This window comes from Lemur catta, chromosome 9 (genome assembly GCF_020740605.2).
Source record: "Lemur catta isolate mLemCat1 chromosome 9, mLemCat1.pri, whole genome shotgun sequence".
Taxonomy (NCBI): domain Eukaryota; kingdom Metazoa; phylum Chordata; class Mammalia; order Primates; family Lemuridae; genus Lemur; species Lemur catta.
Window position 1 is genome coordinate 83,680,748 of NC_059136.1, and position 22,755 is coordinate 83,703,502.

At 35.0% G+C, this 22,755-nt stretch overlaps 1 protein-coding gene across 1 annotated transcript in view; it reads right to left on the minus strand.

Annotated features, from left to right (window-relative positions):
* C9H8orf34 (chromosome 9 C8orf34 homolog) overlaps positions 1-22,755 on the minus strand; it is a 397,961-nt gene that overhangs the window by 238,946 nt on the left and 136,260 nt on the right. Inside the window, 1 exon segment of the mRNA XM_045560952.1 lies at positions 11,343-11,515. Coding sequence (XP_045416908.1) covers positions 11,343-11,515 — 173 coding nt within the window.

Below are 22,755 nucleotides of genomic sequence, written 5' to 3' on the forward strand. Positions count from 1 at the left end.
TTCATTCTTTAAGGGTACACCTGTTAGCAACCCATTCTTCCAGTTTTCATTTAAAAATGTCTTTATTACCTCTTCTTCCAGAAATGTAGTTTCACTAGGTATAAAATTTGTGGTTGACAATTCTTTTCTTTTGACAATTTCTTCTGGCCTCCATATTTTCAGGTGAGAAATCCACAGTCATTTGACTTGATGTTTGAATTGAGATAATTTGTCATTTATCTTTGGCTGTTTTTAAGATTTCTTCTTTGCTATTAGTTTCCAGAAATTTATTTATGATATGCCTTGGAGTGAAATGCCTTGGGTTTATCCTATGTGGGGTTTAATCAACTTCTTAAATCTGTAGGTTATATCTTACACCAAATTTGGGAAGTTTCCAAATATTATTCCTTCTAATTCTTATTCAACCCACTCACTTTTTTCCTCTCTTCCTGGGACTCATCTGATAAGAATGTCAGATCTTTTGCTATTCTCCCACAGAACCCTGAGGCTGTGTCCTGTGTTCTTCAGTCTATTTTCTCTGTTGTTGAGAAGGGGTAAGTTCTGTGGATGTGTCCTTACATTCAATGGTTCTATCCTCTGTCATTCTCTATTTTACTAAAGAGTTCATCCAACAAGTTTTTAATATCTTTTATTTCTTTTCCAATTCTATAATTTCCATTTTATTCTTTTTTTATAATTTCTATATCTTTTCTGATATTTCATATGTTTATTTGTTACAAGGGAATTTGTAATTGCTCATTGAATTATTTTTATGGTGGTTGCTTTAAATTCTTTGCCAGATAATTGCACCCTCTGATTCATCTCAATGCTAGCTAGTATCAGGTGACTGTCTTTTCTCACTCAAGTTGTAATTTTCCTGGTTCTTGGTATGACTGGTGATTTTTTTTTATTGTATCCCATATAATTTGGCTACTATTTTAGGAGTCTGGGTCCTATTGAAGCCTTTTGTTTTAGAAGGCAGTCAACTGTAGCTCCTGGCCTCCTTTTGTAGACTGTGGTTCCAATGACAATTTGATTTTCAGAGCTCTGGCAATGCTTTGATTTGCTTCGTTTATCTGGTGTTGCTGGGGCTTCCACTTCTGTGGGCTAGTGTTGCTATGGGAGCAGACAGAACATCCCCAAGTTGGACATGTGGGGCCTCTATGTGGATGAAGGGAGTATCTGAATGTGGGGACAAAAAGGCTTCCCACAATGAGTTTTGTTGTGGAGGGCTCCTCTTACTGGTGCCTTTTTGTCCAGTAAAAAGCACTGAACTGCCTGGTGTCTTTCAGGAGGGGAGGGGTCTCTCAAGCCAGTGTGAACAGACTTCCAGGCAAGGCCACTTTTTGAGGTAGAGTCATTGCTGCTGGTGTCACTCAGCTGCCCTGGTGTCTTCAGTGGGGAAGGGGGGTCTCAAATCTGGCAGGGAAAGTGAGTGTATCCCCTGGCCAATTACTGTCAGCGATGTTCCTGATCAATCCCTCTGGCCTGTGCCTCTGGGTTCCCCTAGTGTTGTCGGCAGGACTCACATCCAATTAGGGGGAGAAAGAAACCTACTCGAGCTAACTTCTCTTGCTAGTTTGGAAACTGGGAACTGCCAGACTTAGGTTGCCTTATTCTGTTGGTTGGGGGATCATAAGGCCCCTGCTGCTACATTGTTCCTCCAGTCCTCAGGTCCCTAATCATTCCACTTTCCTCTTTATGATTTTTACAGCCCTTCTTTGACTGCCTCTTGCTTTATTTCAGGGTTTACAATTGTATTTAGTGGGGAGAAGTAGAGATATGAGTCTCTCCCATCTTTACCAAAACAAACTGACAGATGACTTAATAATTACAAAGGACAAATGATACCTTTACACTGGAGAAATCTGGTGGACACCACCTTAACCAAATGATCTAACTTAGCATCACCAATAGTGGGGCAAACTGACATTATATGTCCTCCTGAGATGATGCAATGAGGAAGTACATAATACCAACCACGCAGAATTCTTTGTTTTCCTGTCAGTATAAATTACGAGTTTTCTTTTATGGAGAAGCCAACACAGGTATATTCCTAAAGGTTCTATTTCCTGTGAGAAATCTACCATCCCCCCTGCTAGATATGCTTTTTCTCTGTATCCTTTAAGGACTGCTTCTTTTCTAGTTTGTAGACTCTTTATAGGACCCAGATTGTTGTATATTTCCTTGTAGGCTTTTATACCTTCTTTTTTAATCAAAGTCATTTTAATTTTTTATTTTTAATTATTAAGGCTACAAAACAGTTGTATATATTTATAGGATACATGTGATGTTTTGATACTGGCATACAATGTGTAATAATCAAATCAGGGTAACTGGGGTGTCCATCACCTCAAACATTTATCATTTCTTTGTGTTAGGAATATTCCAATTCTACTCTTTTAAGTATTTTAAAGTATACCATAACATATTGTTGACTATAGTCACTTTGTTGTGCTATCAAATATTGTTTGTTCTATCTAACTATATTCTTGTACCCATTAACCATCCCCACTTTATCCCTCTCTCCCTCTGGTAACCATCATTCTACTCTCCGTCTCCATGAGATAAACTATTTTTAATATTTAGCTCCCACATATGAGCAAGAACATGTGAGATTTATCTTTCTGTTCTTGGCTTATTCACTTAATATAATGTTCTCCAATTCCATCCATGTTGTTGCAAATAGCAGGATTTCATTCTTTTTATGCCTATATAATATTCCATTGTGTATATGTACCATAGTTTCTTTATCCATTCATCTCCGGTGGACACTTAGGTTGATTTCAAATCTTGGCTATTGTGAATAGTGCTGCAATTAACATGAGGGTACACACAGCTTTTCGATATACTGATTTCCTTTCTTTTGGATATATACCTAGCAATGTGATTGCTGAGTCATATGGTAGTTTTATTTTTAGTTTTTTGAGGAACTATGTAGAATTGTTGCCAAAAACTTTTAACCTGAATTTAATCAGAAAACAATCAGACGAATGCAGATTTGGGAACATTTTTCAAAATAACTGCCCTGTATTCTTCAAGAATGTCAATGTCATGAAAGAAAACAAAAAGCAGAGAACTATTCTAGATTATAGAAGATGAAAAAGACTTGACAAATGAATTCCATACATGATCCTTTATTAGATGTTAGACAAAAAAGGAACAAATAAATATAAAAAAAAATCCATTAAAAGACGTTACTGGGAAAATTGAAGAAATTTAAAAATGGACTTTACATTAAATAACTTTATGGTGTCATTGTTAAATTTTTGGTATAATACTTATGTCATTATTATATAAGAAAATATCCTTATTGTTAATAAATGCATGGTAAAGAATTATGTAATTAACATTTTATAATATCTATAATTATTTTCACACAGTTTGCCAAAAAATTGAATATCTAAGATGATAGGTACATAAATACACAGAGACATAACATAGATAAAGAGATAGGCAGATAATAGGTCACAGATAGGAAAAAGACAGATGGCAAAATTTTCACTGGTGAATACTGGTGGAGGGTATACGGGAATCTTGAAATGACAACTTAAATTTTTTGTGGTTTGAAACTTTTCAAAGTAAAAACTTAAGGGAAAAATTTTTTTAAATGAAGCCATGCCTCTGTTAACAATATTTATTTCAATTTTATCTTCTATTCCAAATTGGGTCCGAATATAAACAGGATTATTGCTGAGATGTTGTAAAAATGCATATTTAGGGCCAGTTTCTGGCCATGGTATCTGTCTTCTACATCATTTCATTGTGTGTCTTTTAAACTAAGAATGTAACAATTTTAAAGTCTTTCTTGACCAACTTTATTCATTGGGAAGAAAGCAAAACAAAACAAATCTAATAAAATTTTAATTGGTATTTCCTAGCCAATAGACCTACCATGCTAAACAGGAATTAACACCTAGATTATTTTATTTAAGTCAAATTATCTTAAAATGAATAATGTATTCATGTATTACCTTAGTCCCATCAGCTTTTGATTCAGAGAAGGGATATATATTGCTTTGAATGACAACTGAACATAATCATTTACAAGATGAATAATTTTGGACAAGTTACTTGTCCATTCTTTTCTTTGGTTGCGTCATCTGTAATGCAAATTATAGTAGTACCTCCTATAGCCACCTCCTCCACTGGTTTGATAATTAAAAATGGTTACTAAATGGAGAACAGTGCCTAGCAAATAGCTCTATTTATGTGTCTGTTGAATAAATCAGTTAAATAAATTTTCCTTCATAACATTGTAAATTTAACTAAAGGTAACAAAATATTATATTTTATAATATTCTATGCTTAAAAGAATATACTTTATGTTTTCATATACACAGGCAGTTACAGCTTTAAGGCAATTTTCCCCCTTAAGAGTAAATAATAATACTCAAAGCATTACTGTTTAAAGCAGATATTTTATATACATTCTGACAATGGCTTATGCCTACTTATTAAGGACTTAAATATATACAGTATGGTCAGAAGTTAAATATTTCATGCAAAAATAATATACACTCTATCTTGAAAATGTTATTTTATATGAACAAGCATAAATCAAATACTTATTTTTATTCCTATAAAACATGATTATTTTTAAAAGGCCAACATATGATCAAAATATGTGTATTTATTTAAAAAAGTACTTCTATCCAAATGTAAACTTAGAATTTTTTAGAGGTCCACAACTGTTTTTCTAGAACCATTGGGGCTGGATGTGCTCTGCTGCATAAGCTCATATTGCCTAACACCGTCAGGAGGGTCTGGGGCCTCACCCCGTTATCAAATGCATCAGTATTTCCACATCATTATGGACCAGCATTCCCACCCAGTGGGATAAATAAGGAATCTACAGTGTTTAGATCAGGTTTTGCTATCATGAGCTATGACAACAGTTTTGGTTCTCAGAGTGTTTTGAATTTCATGATTACAGAAAAGGACCGTGAGGAACATATCTGAATAGAAAACCTAGAGATGGGATCCCAAATACCCCTGCTAGGTTAAGTCTGATGCTGGAATTTCAGAAGGCAGAGGTCATTTGAATGACACTGGGCAACATGGACAAGAGGTCATCCCATGGCACTAATAGGGTGGTTTCAAAAGGTGGTGGGAGGCTGGGCATGGTGGCTCATGCCTGTAATCCTAGCACTCTGGGAGGACGAGGTGGGTGGATCGTTTGAACTCAGGAGTTCGAGACCAACCTGAGCAAGAGCGAGACTCCACCTCTACCAAAAAAATAATAGAAAGAAATTATCTGGACAACTAACAATATATAGAAAAAATGAGCCGGGCATGGTGGCACATGCCCGTAGTCCTAGCTACTTGGGAGGCTGAGGCAGGAGGATTGCTTGAACCCAGGAGTTTGAGGTTGCTGTGAGCTAGGCTGATGCCACGGCACTCTAGCCCGGGCAACAGAGTGAGACTCTGTCTCAAAAAAAAAAAAAAAAAGGTCGTGGGAATAAAATTCTATTTGGAAAAGATTGAGAGAAGAGAGGAGAGTGAACACAAGAGTGTAAGGAGCTTCATTCTAAAGTGAATGAAAGACAAACAGTAATAAGAGCTGGACAGACAGCAATAAGAGCTGGGGCCAGGGAGGCTTCATTTCTTAGAAAGGAGTCCCACCAAACTTTATGCTGATGGACTGAACATCAGTAGTAGAAGGGAACAGTGCAGGGAACAGAGGGAACTGATCAGCTTGTGCAGGTGAGTGAGAATGAGAATCTAGTGCCCTGGAGGGGAGCGAGGGTGGCTCACCCACAGGCACGGGAGAGCAACGGGGGCCTGGGCACAGACAAGCCAGGTGGGAGGGAAGGTGGGGGGTTCTCTTCCTCACTGCAGCTGTTTTCTCTGTGAAATAGGGAACAGGGCCAGCAGGTGAGAATAAGGATGGGGGAGAAGTGCTGGAGGTTGGAGAAGAGAAGGAAAGATGTGAAGTAATCACTGAGGAGCGTGGACATGTCAGCAGACTAGGCAAAGCAGCAGCATGGTTGGCTTGTGTGACCCTGGAGCTTGGTGGTCATGAATTCAGTGGCACTGGCCAGTGTGCCAATGTGTCCTCCAGCCTGTTAGATCAGCCACAGAATAAAGAATTAGACTTAAGCCAGAGAGTAAAACAGGAAAAGAGGGACAAAAGAGTTGAGGGTATATCCAAGGCCTGATTCCAACAACGGACCATAGGCAGAGCTGAGTAAGGAGAAAAATGAAGAAAAGAGGGATAAGGGACAATGAAAATTTGGCAGAATCAGTGCATTTGAGGTCCCAGTTAAAGTTGAGTGCCAGAGGCAATGAACTAGAAAGATGGGAGGTGATAGTCAGAGAGTGAGATGCCTAAAATTGACACAATGGATTTGCAGATAATGGTAATGAGAAGGTCTAGTAATATGGCAGAGGGAGTGACTGGGTGAGATAGGGTGGAATTCAGGACCAGTGGCAAAGAGTAGGTAAAGGAAGTGAGAGGCCAAGTTTGGGGAAGAATCACGGATGTTGACATTGATTTTACCAAGACAGGAGGGGTGTGGGGGAGAGTGACAGGGAGTCAGATGTTTGCATAGTCAGGAAAAGGGAAATGACTGGGGATTGCAAATTATTGCTACAAGAAGATACGGAAAATTATCACAGTGGGAAAACACAAGATTCAAAACTGGGGATCCTTTTTGGGAGCAGAGAGCAAGATCTGTAAACAGAAGAGGATCAAGAATGACACCTCCCTCCTTTCCAGCCCCACAGCCTAAGGATCAGACCACCATTAAGAGAAAGTATGATCCTACTGCAGGGAGACAGGGTGTTACTGCAGACAGTGGTGAGTGAGAAGGGCAAGGGGGATTGGGTCTTTGTATGAGCACCAGGGTCCTGGGCCCCCTCTTCTCCATATTTGAACCTAAATATTAATGATACCAGGATTCTTAGAACTCCTTTCACAAGAGAGGTTGTAGAGCAAAGCATTTAAGGGCACAGAATTTGGAGCAAGACAGTAGCTTAACCACTTAATAGCTATTGAATCTTGAAGCAGGGATGGGACTTAGTTTGGGAATTAGTTTCCTTATTCCTGAAATAGGGAATAATAATGTTTTCATGAGGATGAAATAGGTTAAGCTATGCAACATACATATAGCGGTCTCTAGATGGTAATTAATATCATTATGCTTTTAAAGAACACAAGGGGGCAACCTGGATAAATAAAATAGGAATTAATAAATAAAATAAGAATTAATTTAAGTAGATGTACACATCTTTCAACTTGAGAGATACAAAAATCCAGGGACACAGGAAGATGGTAGTGAAATAGAAGAAGAAAAAAACATATAGATATGGATGTGGAAGATGAGAAACAAATGGTAGATTATAAATGTGTAACTCCTACTCATCAGCCAACAATGACCAAAATCATTTCCTGAGAGTCGAAGCAAGTGTTTTCTCTAGTCTCATAAGATACATGGCTTGGTCGTCAAGATAGTACAGAGCTGGAAGACCTGGATACTGACTAAGTCCAAAATGTTGCCTGTGTAATAGACATGAAACCCACAGATGACTCATGCTATGTTTCACAAAATAATTATTTGAACTAGTATATGTATTTTCTACCTAAATAAATTCCTAAATAAATAAGACAGAAATTGTGAGCTTGTCAAAATGACTTCTGTCTGAAATAAATGTGTGCTTTATGTACTATTTTGACTTTAAAAAGAAATGTGTGAGTCATGAGTTAGAATTTTTGTTTGTTTTAGATATTTTTAAGGTTTCTGTGCTTTGATTCCTTTGGCAGATTAACTTTTAATTAATCAACATTCTTTATGCTTAAAATTTGCACATTAGAATATTTGTAAATTACTAATTTGACTTTATCCTCTGCCATATGTATTATTTATTTTCTGTCATAGTCAAACTAGCCAAAAATCTGACAATACTAGGGTTATTTGCTTTTGGACTTCTCATGTAAAAGAGTAGGCCACCAATCTATTTTCTTCCTTCTTTTCCTTATTTATTTTCCATCACATCACCTATCACTACTTTAATTTATGGCATATATTTGTATACTCCCTTGTTCATTGTTTGTCTCTTGCTGTTGATAGAAACTCTATGAGAATGGGGAACATTTCCAGGTTTTGTTCACTGATATGTCAGAAGCAATTATGACCCTTAATAGAAAGAAAACTTCTCAATGGGAAACAAATTTAGCTTTTATTTTAATATTTAATATGCATTTCTAAATTGTATGCCTTTCTATTCATTTTATGGCATATTTACAATCTAATAACAATGCTCACTTAACAAATAAAGCCAATTCACCAGATCTATAATACTTATGGAAATTATTCTTGTTTTAATAAAGTGGTTCAGCTTTAGAGGAATTTCATTAGGTTTTCAAGGCTTGATGAGCCTATTTACAAATTCACATTACAATTTAACAAGTAATTTTAGGAAATCCATTACACAGCTATTGCAAAATCTAATTAAGATGGCCTAAAATAAGATTATATAGGTTTACTGGAATGCAATTTTTGTTTACATTTGTATTATAACTGTGGGATTATTTTTAATAACCCTAAATGTGCAATGAATGAATATGCTTTCCCACTGCATAGCCATAGAAACTGATACCGACGGGAGTTTCTGACAATCATAGAAAGACTTCACTCATTCCCCAGCATGTTCACCTCTCCCTTTTCCTGCTCAGATGCTTTAATTTCTCTATTAATTCTGAACTCCTTTGAGAATCTAAGAAAGATGTGGCAGAAAAATGCAGGAAAATGACCATATATACACATACATACACATTTCACACATCATTTCAAGACATTCACAACTCTCTTGAGGCCCATCCAGAAATCATCTAGGGATCATGGACTGCATGTTAGTATCTCTTGTCTTTTTCTATTCATTTCTCCATATCACCCTCATGACTGCCTTTCTTTTAACCAGCACTTTACCCTTCAGGTGTCAGCTATGCCTACCAAAGTCACTGTCCCTCTTCATACAATGTTGTATTGGGGGGAACCTAAAAAAATGTTCAGGTAATGTACATCATTGAAAAAAATGTTCCAGGAAAAATTTGGACTAAGTTTCTACCCATAAGAGTCCCAAGGTTTATTATGCTATTTATTTAATTCTCTCTAATTTAATGCTGAAATTCCAGCCTATCATGTATCTATTATTTTGCATGAAAGAGAAAGTTGGCTATGTATGAAAGAGGGAGTATTGTAGTTATAGCCATTCAAATAAGACTTAAACAATAAACAATAATAAACACTGAGATAGGAAAAGGGGCAAAAAATAAAGATAAGACAATTCTTGTCACCAGACTTTATCTAGCAGGTGTCTAGTGACAGCCTATACCTCCTTCACTCATGTAATAGATGTCAGTCAAAAACAGCAATGTGCCTGCCCCAGCTGTGAAGGAGAAGCTGAAAAATAGATGAAGTCATGCTTGAAAATCAAGTGTTCTCTTTCAAGAGTGTAGAATATCCTTTTGTCTGTTAATGTTTTGACTGTTATAGCACATATTCATTACTATTTAAGGACAAAAGCTAATACTATAGTTACATATTCTAGAGCCATTAAAAAATTTCTTTCCAACTCTTTTGTATTCATCCAAACCACATCTAATGCTGTGTGAGTTACGGGTACAAATTCAGAAATCCTGTTTTATATTAGAAGATGGGGAAAAGTACAGTTTCTAACACAGTTTAGCGCTATTCTCTAAATTTAATTCAGATATGCATGTATTCTTTCTGCTCTAATGGGGCATCTGGGCAGAACTTTATCACTTTCTTCATGTCATAGAGTAATACCTCAACTCAATTTAAAGATAGAGAAAAATAAAGCTGAAAACAATTTTTCAAACAATATTTAAGACAGATCTTCATGGACTGAGTTTTCTGGGTAAGGGAGTCAACTAGGATTGGAGAACACATTCCCCTTTACTGAATAGCCAGGGCTCACTGAAGCCAGGAAGAAAACAGTGTACTAACATTTGCTACAAATAGCTCTGATTATTATTGTGACTGAATTGAAAGCAAAATGAAAATTGACATTTCTCTATTTTACATTTAAGAACTAAAGATCTACCAAAGCATAAAGATAAAGGTCTAGTGGGTTTCATAAGTCTGATATTAAAAATAAAATCACCCTCGCTGACAGGTGAAATTGATCTGGCATTTCACAAAAGAAGATAAATGGATTTTTATAAAGAGTTTTCTTCTCCTTATACAAGACACTTCAACTATTTAAATAATTTAAAAGTTATTTCTCAAGGAAATAGAATCAATTTTCTATATGCCTGAGGCACATTAACGCATATTTTGAATTTCCTTCCCTCCAGCCAAGTGATAAGTCAAAGCAAAGATCCCCTGAAAGCTATTACATTGTAGAAAATACAATTTTCTCCTTGAGAAAGAATAGCTATTGGTTGCTGTTTAATTTAACATAGAAAATACGAAGTTACTGTAGCTACACTATGCATAGAAAAAACTCTTCCGTGGTGGTCAGCTAGCAACATTCACAGGAAGTTTAAGCTCTTGTCACATTTCAATTCAGGAGCATTTAAATACATTTTCTCAATCTTGTGTAAACCAGGGCTCCCATGATGCTTTGCACCCCAGATGCCTTGTAGAAGTTTTCATTTTTAAGTTTTACTCATTGCAGTTGGTATTACAGAAAAAAAAAAAGAGATTATTCTGAACATAGTTTTTCTAATAAATATGCTCTGGACCTTTCAACATCACTCCATTTCTACCAGCATATGGGCACTTGAGGCAAATTTCCTGTCACCATTTCGAGTATCAAGGGTCTGAGTAAAATGATAGGAGTCTGAATTTTCAAATTCACAAATCACAGTAGTTTCAAAAGCTAAAAAAAAGTGTAAATAATTATATTAAATCACAGTTATCAACTCTAATTTAAATGGTTCTAAACCAAGGTTTCTCTCTATATATAGTCTGTACCAACTCTGCCTCCTGTGGTCTGTTATACATTTAATAGTTTTATTGTCTCTGGTGACTAACTATCTTTCTGATACAAAGTCTCTCCTCTCCATTCTTAACAGCCAGACTCTCTCTGCCCAATGTTATAGCAGGTCTTGAAGGATAGCGTGTGTCCTTGAAATTGTTTCTCTATTTAGTTTTAGTAGCAAAGAGATGGTGATCTCCCACATGTGGAGAAAAAACTCAAAACCAAAACCCCAAAACAAGTCTAATAACATTGTAATTTTAAAACAGAGCAAATATTTTTTTTATCCTATGTGGAGTCTAACATAATTTTCTATTTAAAATTATTAGGGGATTTCAAAATCATGCACTTGGGTTTATTCTCCCTTTATCTTGAAAGACTGATAACATAGAATCTTAGCAGACATCTCATCTCACCTTCCTGCAGGGCTAGAGCCACTGTCTTCACTTTCCCATTGGTCATTTTTACTTCGTGGAATTGGGGGCTGTAGCATCTCAGCAGCTAGTGGATCAGCATCATTTTCTTCTCTACCAATCCATTCTCCAATCACACGGGGCCTCAGAAGGGAAGAATTAAAAGCCACTGTTTCCTGAAGAGAAGAAAAGAATGTGCTGCCTTAGATTGCTTTTTCCTGTTAACAGAAACAAGAGGGAAATAATCTTGTCTAAAGTTTTGACTGCCTACTCACACCAAAAATGCTCCTTTTTTTCTTTCTGTATTGATGTAAAACTTCCGTTCATTCCAACTCTACTAGATGACTGGTTCTAAGTGATTTATGCTAATTCCTGAAGGTCACTGTGCCAAAGGATCCAGGAGTGAATCCTGGATTTGGATTTGGATTTGGAAGGCTGCACATGTATTCTCAGGAAGGAGGCTTAGAACAAGCATGTATGGCAGAAAGAAGAGTGTGTTATAAGGGCCACATAAGGAAAGAGTTTGGTGTCTTCACTGCTGGGAAATGGTAAATAATTTCTCAGGCAGAAACTGAGTGGGGGTCAGGGGCCATGGGCAAGAGGAGATAGGGCCGGAAGGGTGCATTGGCTTCAACTGTGAAGCATTTTGGACTTTTAAGGATCCAGTAGTTCAAAGTATGGCAATATCAATAAAAGGTACATTATGCTAATTTAACAAATATTAAAGTAATCTCTTTTCATAGACTTGGATATGATGCAGCTATTAAAAAGATATTGTAGGAGAATATTGAATTAATATAATTGCTGAGAATATTTTAAGTGCAAAAAGGGCAAGTTAAAAAGCAATACCTACAGTATGATCTAATTTTTGTTTAACAAATTCATCTGGGTGTATAGCCATCACTCACTCACTAATTCATTCAAACAATGGTGAATAAGGTCAAAATTTAATAGTGGTTTTAACTGAATGGAGGGACTACAGGTAATTTTAATTTCTTCCGTTGGCTTTTCAATATTCTACGGTCAATACATACTTGTAATAAGAAAAATGTATCTTTAAAATATCTTCATCTGACAAATACAGGCCTTGTTTAAATTATGTTTAGTGAAAAATTTCAGTATTACAAGAATCTTGAACAATTCCTTAAAAACTCAGCCCTGGTATTCTGAACCTTTACAATTCACAAAAATATTATACAAATCCAATACAGAATACAATACCAATATTTACAATGTATGCAATTTAATACGTGATTAACATACAAATACAATACCAAAAGCAACATGATTTAAAATATGATTTGGGGTATATTTGATAAGCATTTCTCCAAGTGACAGTAAGTGATAGAAAGTAGTTAGATATATTAATATTGATCTAGCCTATATGAAAATATAGCAGATAAATTTTAGAAACAGTCTTTGTAATAACTTAACAACTAATCTGAACTCTTTCTATACTTAGGAAACCAAAGCACTGCAATGGATTTCAGCTCTGAAGTCAAGCAATCAAATTAATGTTTTGAAATAACTAGAAAGATATATTCATCTATCACAATTTAATATTATTTGAAGCACATGAATTAATATTAACAATATTGTTAATTTTTAAATCTATTTTTACTTTTAAAAGGAGACGAAGGTGAAGATATATTTCAAAAAAATCTATGAACATATTTACAGCTTCGGAATCCTTTTCAGCCTGTAAGACCTTGAAATGTTACTTATTCTCTGAATCTCATTTTCTCCAACTGTGAAATGGGGATGATGAGATTTAAAAAACTTACTATATCAAATGAATTTGCAGGTAATGTAGTTAGACCATAACATTCCGTGTATATGCTAGATACAATTATTTAAGGATGTGGACTGTTTTCCAGCCATTTCTATAGATTTGATACATCACTGATGGAATGGGCAGGTTGGGTAGGAATAGATGCTTGACAGTCAAGATGGGCAGAGTAACAGAACAGGGAATTGACAGTGCAGGTTTTCATCCTATAAAGTTTTATTTTATGAATAATACATTTAAAAGGTTGAGTGATTCAATGTTAATCTCATTTACATATGGGGCGGAACTGAGCTTAGAGATTTGCCTTTGCTATAGGCTCAAAGTAAATAAAAATTGGAACAAATGCATTGACCACTAGAACAACAGAAATGAATGAGTTTAGGACTGTAAGCAAGAAATGAAATAGGTTTTAGAATTGGGTCTGATCAAAAAGTTGAGAACTGCAGATTATCAGAAACAATCCCTTGGTTGCTTACTGGGAAATCAAATAAAATGATAGATGCCACTGCTGCAGGAAAGCAGAGCACAGAAAGAGGATAAACGGTGTGATATTCAGGACGTTTAACTCCAGCTGGCTGCACAAACTTAGTGAGAAATAGCTGACAGCAAAGCAATACAAAGAGTGGCAAACAGGGTCAGAGGAGTCAGGAAGTGAATATTTCACGGATGGAAAAACAAACTTCTACTATTTTTCTTTTTCTGAATGTGCAAAGCTCATTGTATTCCTACCATCCTTGTGTTGATGAAAAGATAGAAGCAAAGAGTACTTTCTCTTTTTAAAAATGTCCTATGTCTTGAAATTCCCAAATATGCACAAATAATAGGTTAAAATAGCAGATTTTTTGGTGCATTATTTACATTTGATTAAGCTAACTAAACATCTTTCCATGTATCTTTATGAAAGGATTTCCATGAAGAAAGTTGTTCTTAACACTACATTGAACATACCACAAACATTAGTGCATGGCAAAATAAATTTCTAAATGCAAATAAATAAAAAATGCTTTTGAAAATATTTTATATACATGGGTAAACAAATCATTTAAACTCCCAGGGATAAACGTTTTAAATCCTAATGATTCTTTAGTAATGTAAAAATACACATTCCTTTGCCCTTTCAAGGTTAGAGGTCCCTAGATGTTGAAGTTCTTAGCAAGTATGCTCAAATTTAATGAGAAAAGCATTCCCAGTCAAAACTTGTCCCAAAGATCACAAATTTCTGTAGCAGAGCCTATCACCAGCAAGAAGCTCACCTACCCAAGAAGTGGTGACCTTATCCCCGGCTCGCTCTCCCCAGGAAGCCGGCCTCATGGCTAACCCACAGTGAGTTGATTCGTTCAACTGCTCTCACCACTGGTTATCAGCACACTTGATTATCAAGTTATGTAAATCTATTTTCTCTTGTTCATAAAACTGGATGTTTATGGAAAGCTGGGATCATGTCTTAAACTCATTTGTTCCCTCCATAACAACTAGCACCATTCTGGTTTCATACAATAAGCACAAAAAGATGTGCTGATTGAATTTTAAAAATTCAAGAATAAAACACAATGCATGTGTGGTGAATTATGCAGTGTCTCCATGTCTAACTAAAAATCACATAAATGATTCATGGGAAACACTGGTTAACATACTTTTTAAATCATTATCAGAAGAAAATTTACAAGATGATGATCAATTTGAAATAATGAAATATTTCTTATAAACTCTTAAGCTTTGATGTGTCACTTCACAAAAGGAAATTTTTGGAACACAAAATTGTGCTACAAAAACACATTAGATGTTTGGACTTGACAATAAATATCCTTAATCCACACATTGAACCTGAATTAGAGATTAAATAAGGTAATGTAAGCAGATAGTTAAAAGCTCTTTTCCCATTAGCCCCTATTATTTTTAATAATTAGTATGAAATGATTCACACTTAGTACAGTTAGTGTGTACTAGCCAAAGGCCAATCCATCACATCAGCAAATGGAAGCATTCAAAGAATTTTGTTTTAGTCTTTAATGATATTTACTTATCAGCCCACATTCTTATCAAAAACTTTGTATCACCTACAATGAAAACCCTGGATCAATTTGTACATTATTAGTCAACATGTTAAAACTGTAACATGACTAATATAAAGGGAGAAAATTGCTTTTATTTTATTCAGAACATATTGATGAGGTGCTTGTGGCTCTCAAGTTTCATTACTAAGTTTCAACTTTGTTTGCATATACTTTTCATAATATCAATTATAAATGGAGTGCAAGGACATAAGATAGTTTTGGTTTATACTGTTTTAAGATGATAACTTTACAAAGTTTATCTGAAAAAATAGACCAATCTTGTTGATTTGTATCTACGCACATTTATGTGGTGAAGATGAGAAATTATCCTCTATGTCTCATAGCACGTGATTTATACAGAGTAGCTGAAGAAAGAAGGAAAAGGGGAGGGTTGTAGGCATAGAGGGAAAAGACCAGCATTAAAATGAATCAGTGAGGTCAGGTCTCAAAACTCAGATCCCATGCCTTATGTACTTTATTTAGAAAGGCCTCTCAAAGATTTAAACTACTTTTTAAAAATTGTACAAGGGACAAAAATTGTGTATATTTAAGTGGCACAAAGTGATCTTTTGATATACATATACATTGTGAAATGATTACAACAATCTAGCTAATTAAAAGAATTGAACTACTTTTCATCATGTACACCTAGTGTATCACACATGTGTACACTACCCAATTGTTTCAGTGCTAACTTTCTCATTCTAACTTATATCCATTTCATTCCCCTCTGTCCACTTTGTTTGCTGGCTCCCGTACTCCCTTCCTTAAAATTATTTCCTCTATAAAATTCACTCCCCTCTCTGATGAATTTCTACTTTCTTGTATACTTCTTGTTTTGTTTCTGCCTGGTCCACAAATACCCCAACTCCAACCATTTGGATAATTGTTATGCTGCTGAATGAATATAAGACCCATAGTAGGAAATTTTTATAGATTACAGAAGCAGTTGGGATGTCCCATGGGCTAGATAAGCAAATTCTACTGTATCTTAATAATTTTAAGAATTTCTGTACTACTATTTCCACTCATAGACTAAATATACTGAAAACACTCCTTCAAAATATTCAGTATTGCTAGATGAAATGGAACAAGACATCATTTAAATGCAAAGCTGAGAAAAAGAAGCTTGTGGGAAAAGATGGGAAATCATCAGAAAAGAAACTCTAAATCTAGGCTGGAAAGTGGGAGCCATGCAAGCAGCTCCTGTGTGCATTTGGACAGATCCGTGGTAGCCTAGACCTTTGGCTTTAATGATCAACCCCTTAGTGTATGGAAGAATGAAGGTGCTTGTAGCCCTGATTCTTCAACCTCCCGGTGTCCATGTCCTTTGTCATGTGGTTTTAGGGTTCCTCTCATAGAGGTGGAATATATTTCCCTCCACACACGAGATTTACTTTAGTGAACAGAATAGACAGAAGTTATCATAACCACTTATAAGCTGAGGCCTCCAGGGACCTTGCATGTTTCCACTATCTCTCTTGCATTTCTGCTGTCCTAATGAGAAAGACATGCCTATGCTAGTCCACTAGTCTCAGAAGGAGAATAAGAAACATTTCAAACATACTTGAGTCACCCCAGACAAGCCAAGCTTCTATCAGCTGACAGCCAGCCTTCAGGTATGTGAGCGAGTCCTGAGCATCCAGCCGGGAACCAGCCTAGAGCAGCTGAACTCCAGGGAAGCAGGTAAAATAAATATTGTACTAAGCCACTGAGATTTTAAGTAACTTGTTCTATAGCTATAGCTAATTGAGACAGAAATTGTTACTAGAAGTAGAGTGTTCCTTAAAAAAAGTCTAAAATATTAATATATGCCACTGACTTTAGGATGTAGTGGCAGGTGGAGGCTATAAAAATGGCAAGGAAATTATTATGGGAGGTTAGAAAAATAAAGACCAGTGTTATGTGTTGTTACGATATTTGGTAAAAACTATGATTTTTGGTAACTTGGAAGATAGAAAGTGAACCTAATAAACTTTCAGAAAAATATTGCAAACATTACCTACTTACTTTAGCTACATATGATACGTTTTTTTTTAAGAAACAGATGAGCTCAGAAAATAACTGACCAACTTCAAGGAAAACCCAAGAGAAAATATTAAGACTCTGGCTGAGTTTCTCATCTCCAGCCTTTCCCGACAGCTAAAGATTTTTAAATTAACATAAATAGTTGTACAAATATTAAATTCATGGCCTTGTCACAAAGATAAGGCTTCACGGTAAAGAGGAAATCTAGGATTTGGCTGTAAGACCCTTTACTAAGACCTCTGAAAAAATTAAGATGGTGCCCATTGAGGGTGTTGTTTCCCAACACCTAAAATACCAGTAATTAAATCTAGAAAGAGAGGCATGTCTTGCAAAGAATTGTGGACGTGGTTTTTGGCACAATTAGGGGGGAGGAATCAAATTATATATAGGAAATAAATAAATTACTTGAGCCAGTTGGATTGATAAAAGCACCAACCTGGAGTAAAGAGCACTCGAACTATTTCAGATGTAAAAAGCCCTCTGGGCCCCCATTTTTCTCCAGGAAGGAACAAGCTGAGGAAGCTGCTCAAAGGCATCTTGTTCGGTGCCTTCTTCATAAACGGTCAAAGAGGTAAATAAGGAAGGAAGACACTTCCAGAGGGTGAAGCCAAAAGCTGTGGGAAAACATTAGATGGGGACTCCCAGGAAATCTAGTTCCCACTCCCCAGGTTCACAGCCTCTGGGTAAAAAGACCTGATGACATTTGCAGAGTGAGATTTCAGAATTGCTATGAACCAGTGGTTTTTATGAGACTTTCATTATTCCCTTTTTCTAATGTGAATGTTTAATCTGGTTATCTCATGTCAGTCTCCTCACATAATGGAAAGAAAGAAAGAAAACTGTCATTTTTTTATACAGAAAAATCAAGAGAATTCAGAGACAAGTTATAAATTAATATGAATTCAGCAAGTACTGAATTTAAGATAAAATTACAAAAATCATTTTTATTCCTATATGCCAGCTAGTTTGAAAATCTCACTCATGAAACACATACCATTTATAATAACAGCCAAAAATACGAGATGCCTAGGAATCAATTAAATAAAAATTTTCATGACTTTATTATAAATCATTGTAAAATTTAATTAAATGGGAATATGCTATATTCATAGAATGACTCAGAAATGTAAAGATGTCAACCCTCCCATATCAATCGAAAACACAGTGCAACTCCAAACCCAATGGGCTAATAGAAATAAGCAAATAGGGCACTGGAAGAAAACAGAGGGCTCAGAAACAATGTAAGTGACAGAAGAAACATGCATATTGATGGACAAATGACAAACTTTTCAATAAATGGTTCTAGGAAATTTATTATCCATATGGGGAAAATATATTCCAACTTCTTACCATATTAAAAAATGACTGCAGATAGATTAAAGACTTAAGTGTGAAAAAACAGAACTTTTAGAAGAAAATAAAAAATAGTATTCTCATGACTCCAACTAGTATTTTTTTCAAACAAAACATCAATATTACAAGTTAAGGTTAAAAATTTCTATTAATAGAAGGCACTATTTAAGAAGTGATGACTATCCTCAAAATTAGAGAATATGATTAAGATACACATAACCAACAAAGGTTGGCATCTAGAATTTATAATAAACTCACATAAATCTAAAGAAAAAATAACTGCGCAATAAAAATGGGCAAAAGAGAAAAGCAGGCATTCAACCTTGTTAAAAATTATAAAATTGCTAACTGAATCCATAAGAAACATTTTTCATTAAAATGCTGGATGGCATTGTTGAAAAGGATCAGAAGCAAAAATATATATATATATATATTACTACAAACTGTTCGTTGGAGTCTAAATCAATGACAACAACCTCTTTAGTGAGAAATTCTACATTACCTAATGATAAAGTTAAAAATGTACTAATCCATATCACATGATATATTGCCAAGAAAGTCATTTTCTAATTTTGTACCTGAGAGAAATGATTGCTTATGCAGAAAAGGAGATGTGTATGTCAGTGTCTACAGCATAATTTTTCATAATAGCCAACTGTAGAAAAATACAATCAGTAAGATACCATTTATATGTTTAAAACCATACAAAACATGGCAATATATTCTTAGGAAAGGGTGTGTGTGCGTGTGTGTGTGTGTGTGTATGTGTGTCATATAATAACAAAAAACCAAGAGGATAAAGTTAAAATTCAGGTTAGAGATGGAGCTGGCTATCATCTGGTAGAGTTATACAAGGCTTTCAGCTACATCAATGAGTTATTTTTCACCTACATTATAGATACCTAGGTGTTCATTATATTATTGTGTACATATTTTGATGCATGTCATATTCATAAAAATTTGTAAAGGAAAAATATTTGCTAGATTAATTCAAGTGCAATTAGTTGTAATTTTTTCTCTTTTGGTTCAGATATATTCTCATTCCTCAGTTAACTTCAACACCTTTCTCCCTTGTGATTCTCGGCTGTTATGTTGCTTAATATTTCAGTGAGAAAATGAAAGCAATCAGAAGAGAATTTGTTCATCTTCTCACCAACAAACCCACCAGCATACTAACATTCTTGCCTATAGTTACAACAGATGAACTGTCAATTCATCTTTTCTTTTCTAAGGTCCTGGCATATGGAAGCTACTCAATAAACATTTGTTGAGTGAATGAAAGAATGACATAAAATTTAAGTAATAAGTGATTCGATATCCAATAATGCATTACCAACATCATTAGTCATTAGGGAAATGTGAGTCAAAACTGCAATGAAATACCACTTCCCACCCATGAGGATGGCTATGATTTCAAAGACAGACAATAACAAGTGATGGTAAAGATACGAAGAAACTGGAACCCTCACACTTGCTGGTATGAATGTAAAATGGTGTAGCCACTGGGAAAAACAATTTGGCAGGTCCTCAAAAATGTACACATGGAGCTACCATATGACCCAGCATTTCTATTCCTATGTATACACCCAGAAGAAATGAAGACACATGTCCATGCAAAAACTTGTACACAAACATTCATAGAAACATTATTTATAATAGTGGCAAAGTAGAAACTACTCAAATCTCAGTTGACTTTATGAATGAATAAATAAAATGTGGTATAGCCATACAATGGAATATTATTCAGAAATAAAAAGAAATGAAGCACTGATACAAACTACGACATGGATGGACCTTGAAAACATTATGCTAAGTGAAGAAGACAGTGACAAAAGGTCACACACTGTATGACTGCATTTGTGTGAAATTTCCAGAATAGGCAAATCTATAGACACAGAAAGTAGATTAGTGGTTGTTGGAGGCTGAGGGACTAGAAGGACTGGGGAGTACCTGCTAATGGGTACAGAGCTTCTTTGGGGGATCGTGAAAATGTTCTACATTTAGCTGGTGATGGTGGTTGCACAACTCTGTGAATATACTAAAAACCACTAAATGGTGCAATTTAAAAAGGTGTATTTTATGATATGTGAATTGTATCTCAATAAAGCTATTAACATAATGCATTAAATCCAGTTTCAAATTTTTCCCTTTCATGATGGAGTATGGTAAATGGATTTGGAGTGACACAGATGAAAGATCAGAACCCACGAGGTGAGTATTTATTCCAGGTCTACCAAGTACTAGCTTTGAGATCTTAAGAAAATTCTTTAATCATTCTAGTGTTGGTTTCCTTATATGTAAAACAGAAAAAGCATAATAACCACTTCATTGGACCATTTCGAGAACTAAACCCAACAGCACATCGAAAAGCACCTAGCATACTTCCTAGCTCTAAAAGGTGCCTAGTATTATCCCTCCTCTTCTTCCCTATCTTCTGTACCCTCCTATCCATAATCCAAAACCTTTTACTCTTTATTATGAAAATTTTCATACTAATACAAAAGTGGAAAGAAAAATGAAACAAACCCCTTTGTACCCACATACATTTCCACCAATTATCAACTCATGGGTAAACTCATCTCATCTTTATCCCCCCCACATCCCTTCACACTTCCCCTTCCCTGCTCAGATTATGTCAAAGCAAATCCCATTCATCACATCATATCATTTGTAAATATTCCAGAATTTACTAATGAAAAGAGTACATTATTTGGAAAATAAATTAATACTATTACCATACATAAGAACAAGTTAACAATACTTTAATATCCAACAAACATCTACTTAGTTTTCCAACGTCCCTGGTGATCTCAGGGAAATTATCATTGCATGAGTCAGGCTCTAAGCAAGACTCTGTATGTTGTAACTGATTGAGTCTTTTATATTTCTTTTAATCTATATATTCACTGTTTCATTTTTCTCTCTCTTTTATTTTTTTTTTGGTAAAAAAACCCAAGTTTTTGAGTTTTTTGTCTTGTAAGTTTTCCAGTCTTTATTTTCCCTTTGCATCTCTGTGATGTGGTTTGAAATGTTCCTTTGCCCCTTGCAATTTCTGTAAATTAGTGGTTAGATCTGGATTAAAATTTTTTGTTTGTTTTTGTTTTTTATTTTTGCCAATACTACTTAAGAGAGAATGGTTATAGTTTCATCTGGAGGCACATAATGTCCTCTTCAGTGATATTGGCAGGATTGATAATTACACTTAGATTCACTCATTTGCTATCAATTGCCAAATGATGATTGTCTAATTTTATATTTCCGTATTCATATACTTACTGGAATACTTCTGTAAGGAGAAATGTCCTGTCATCAAATATTTGGTTACCCTGAATGAAGTACAATTGTATAGGAAAAGCAGATCAAATGTTTGATTCTTTCTCTTTCCCTTGACAATTTTTTAAAAATAATAACTTTGATTTCTTATCTTCCAAAGATTATTAATGAAAGGGTTTTTTGGATGAACATGCAGATATAAAAATATTTGATATAACTCACTGCATTGCAGTTATTATTCTTACTCATGTTTCAATGTTTCAGCTCTTTCCTGTGGGAGACTATTTAAGTTGGCTCCTAAGTTCTTTTGATACAACCTTGGTCTTTGAGATAGTGTTCTTGCCTTCTGGTATGACAAGACAGAGCTATTTCAGGCTCTTTTTGTACATTCCCTGCTACAGGCCTAGAATCAACCATTATTCCAAGGAACACTGATTCCTTTTGATATGAAATCATACTTAAAGACTTGAATCTGAACACTAGGATTACTAGCTGCTATTGGGTTGGTAACAGTGGATAAAGTTAAAAAATAGGTATTTTCAAAATACCTTATTTTTAGATAATTCAGACTTAGAGAAAAGTTGCAAAAAGAAAAAAAAAAAAACAAGAAATTCCTGTATACCTTTCACCTGGATTGCCCAAATGTTAATTGTTAAGGTAATAATGTTAACATTGTTGAATGACATTTTGCATAATCATTTGGTTGTTATTTTGGTTTATCATTTTTCACTCTCTCATATACATGTATGTGTGCATACATGCACACACAGATGTATATATATATGTGTATATATATATATATATTTTTTTCCTCTTCTTTATATATATAAAATTTCCCGAGAACCACTCGAAAGTAAGCTGCAGATATGATGCTCTTTGGTCCCTAAGCACTTCAGAATATAGGACATTTTCGTATATG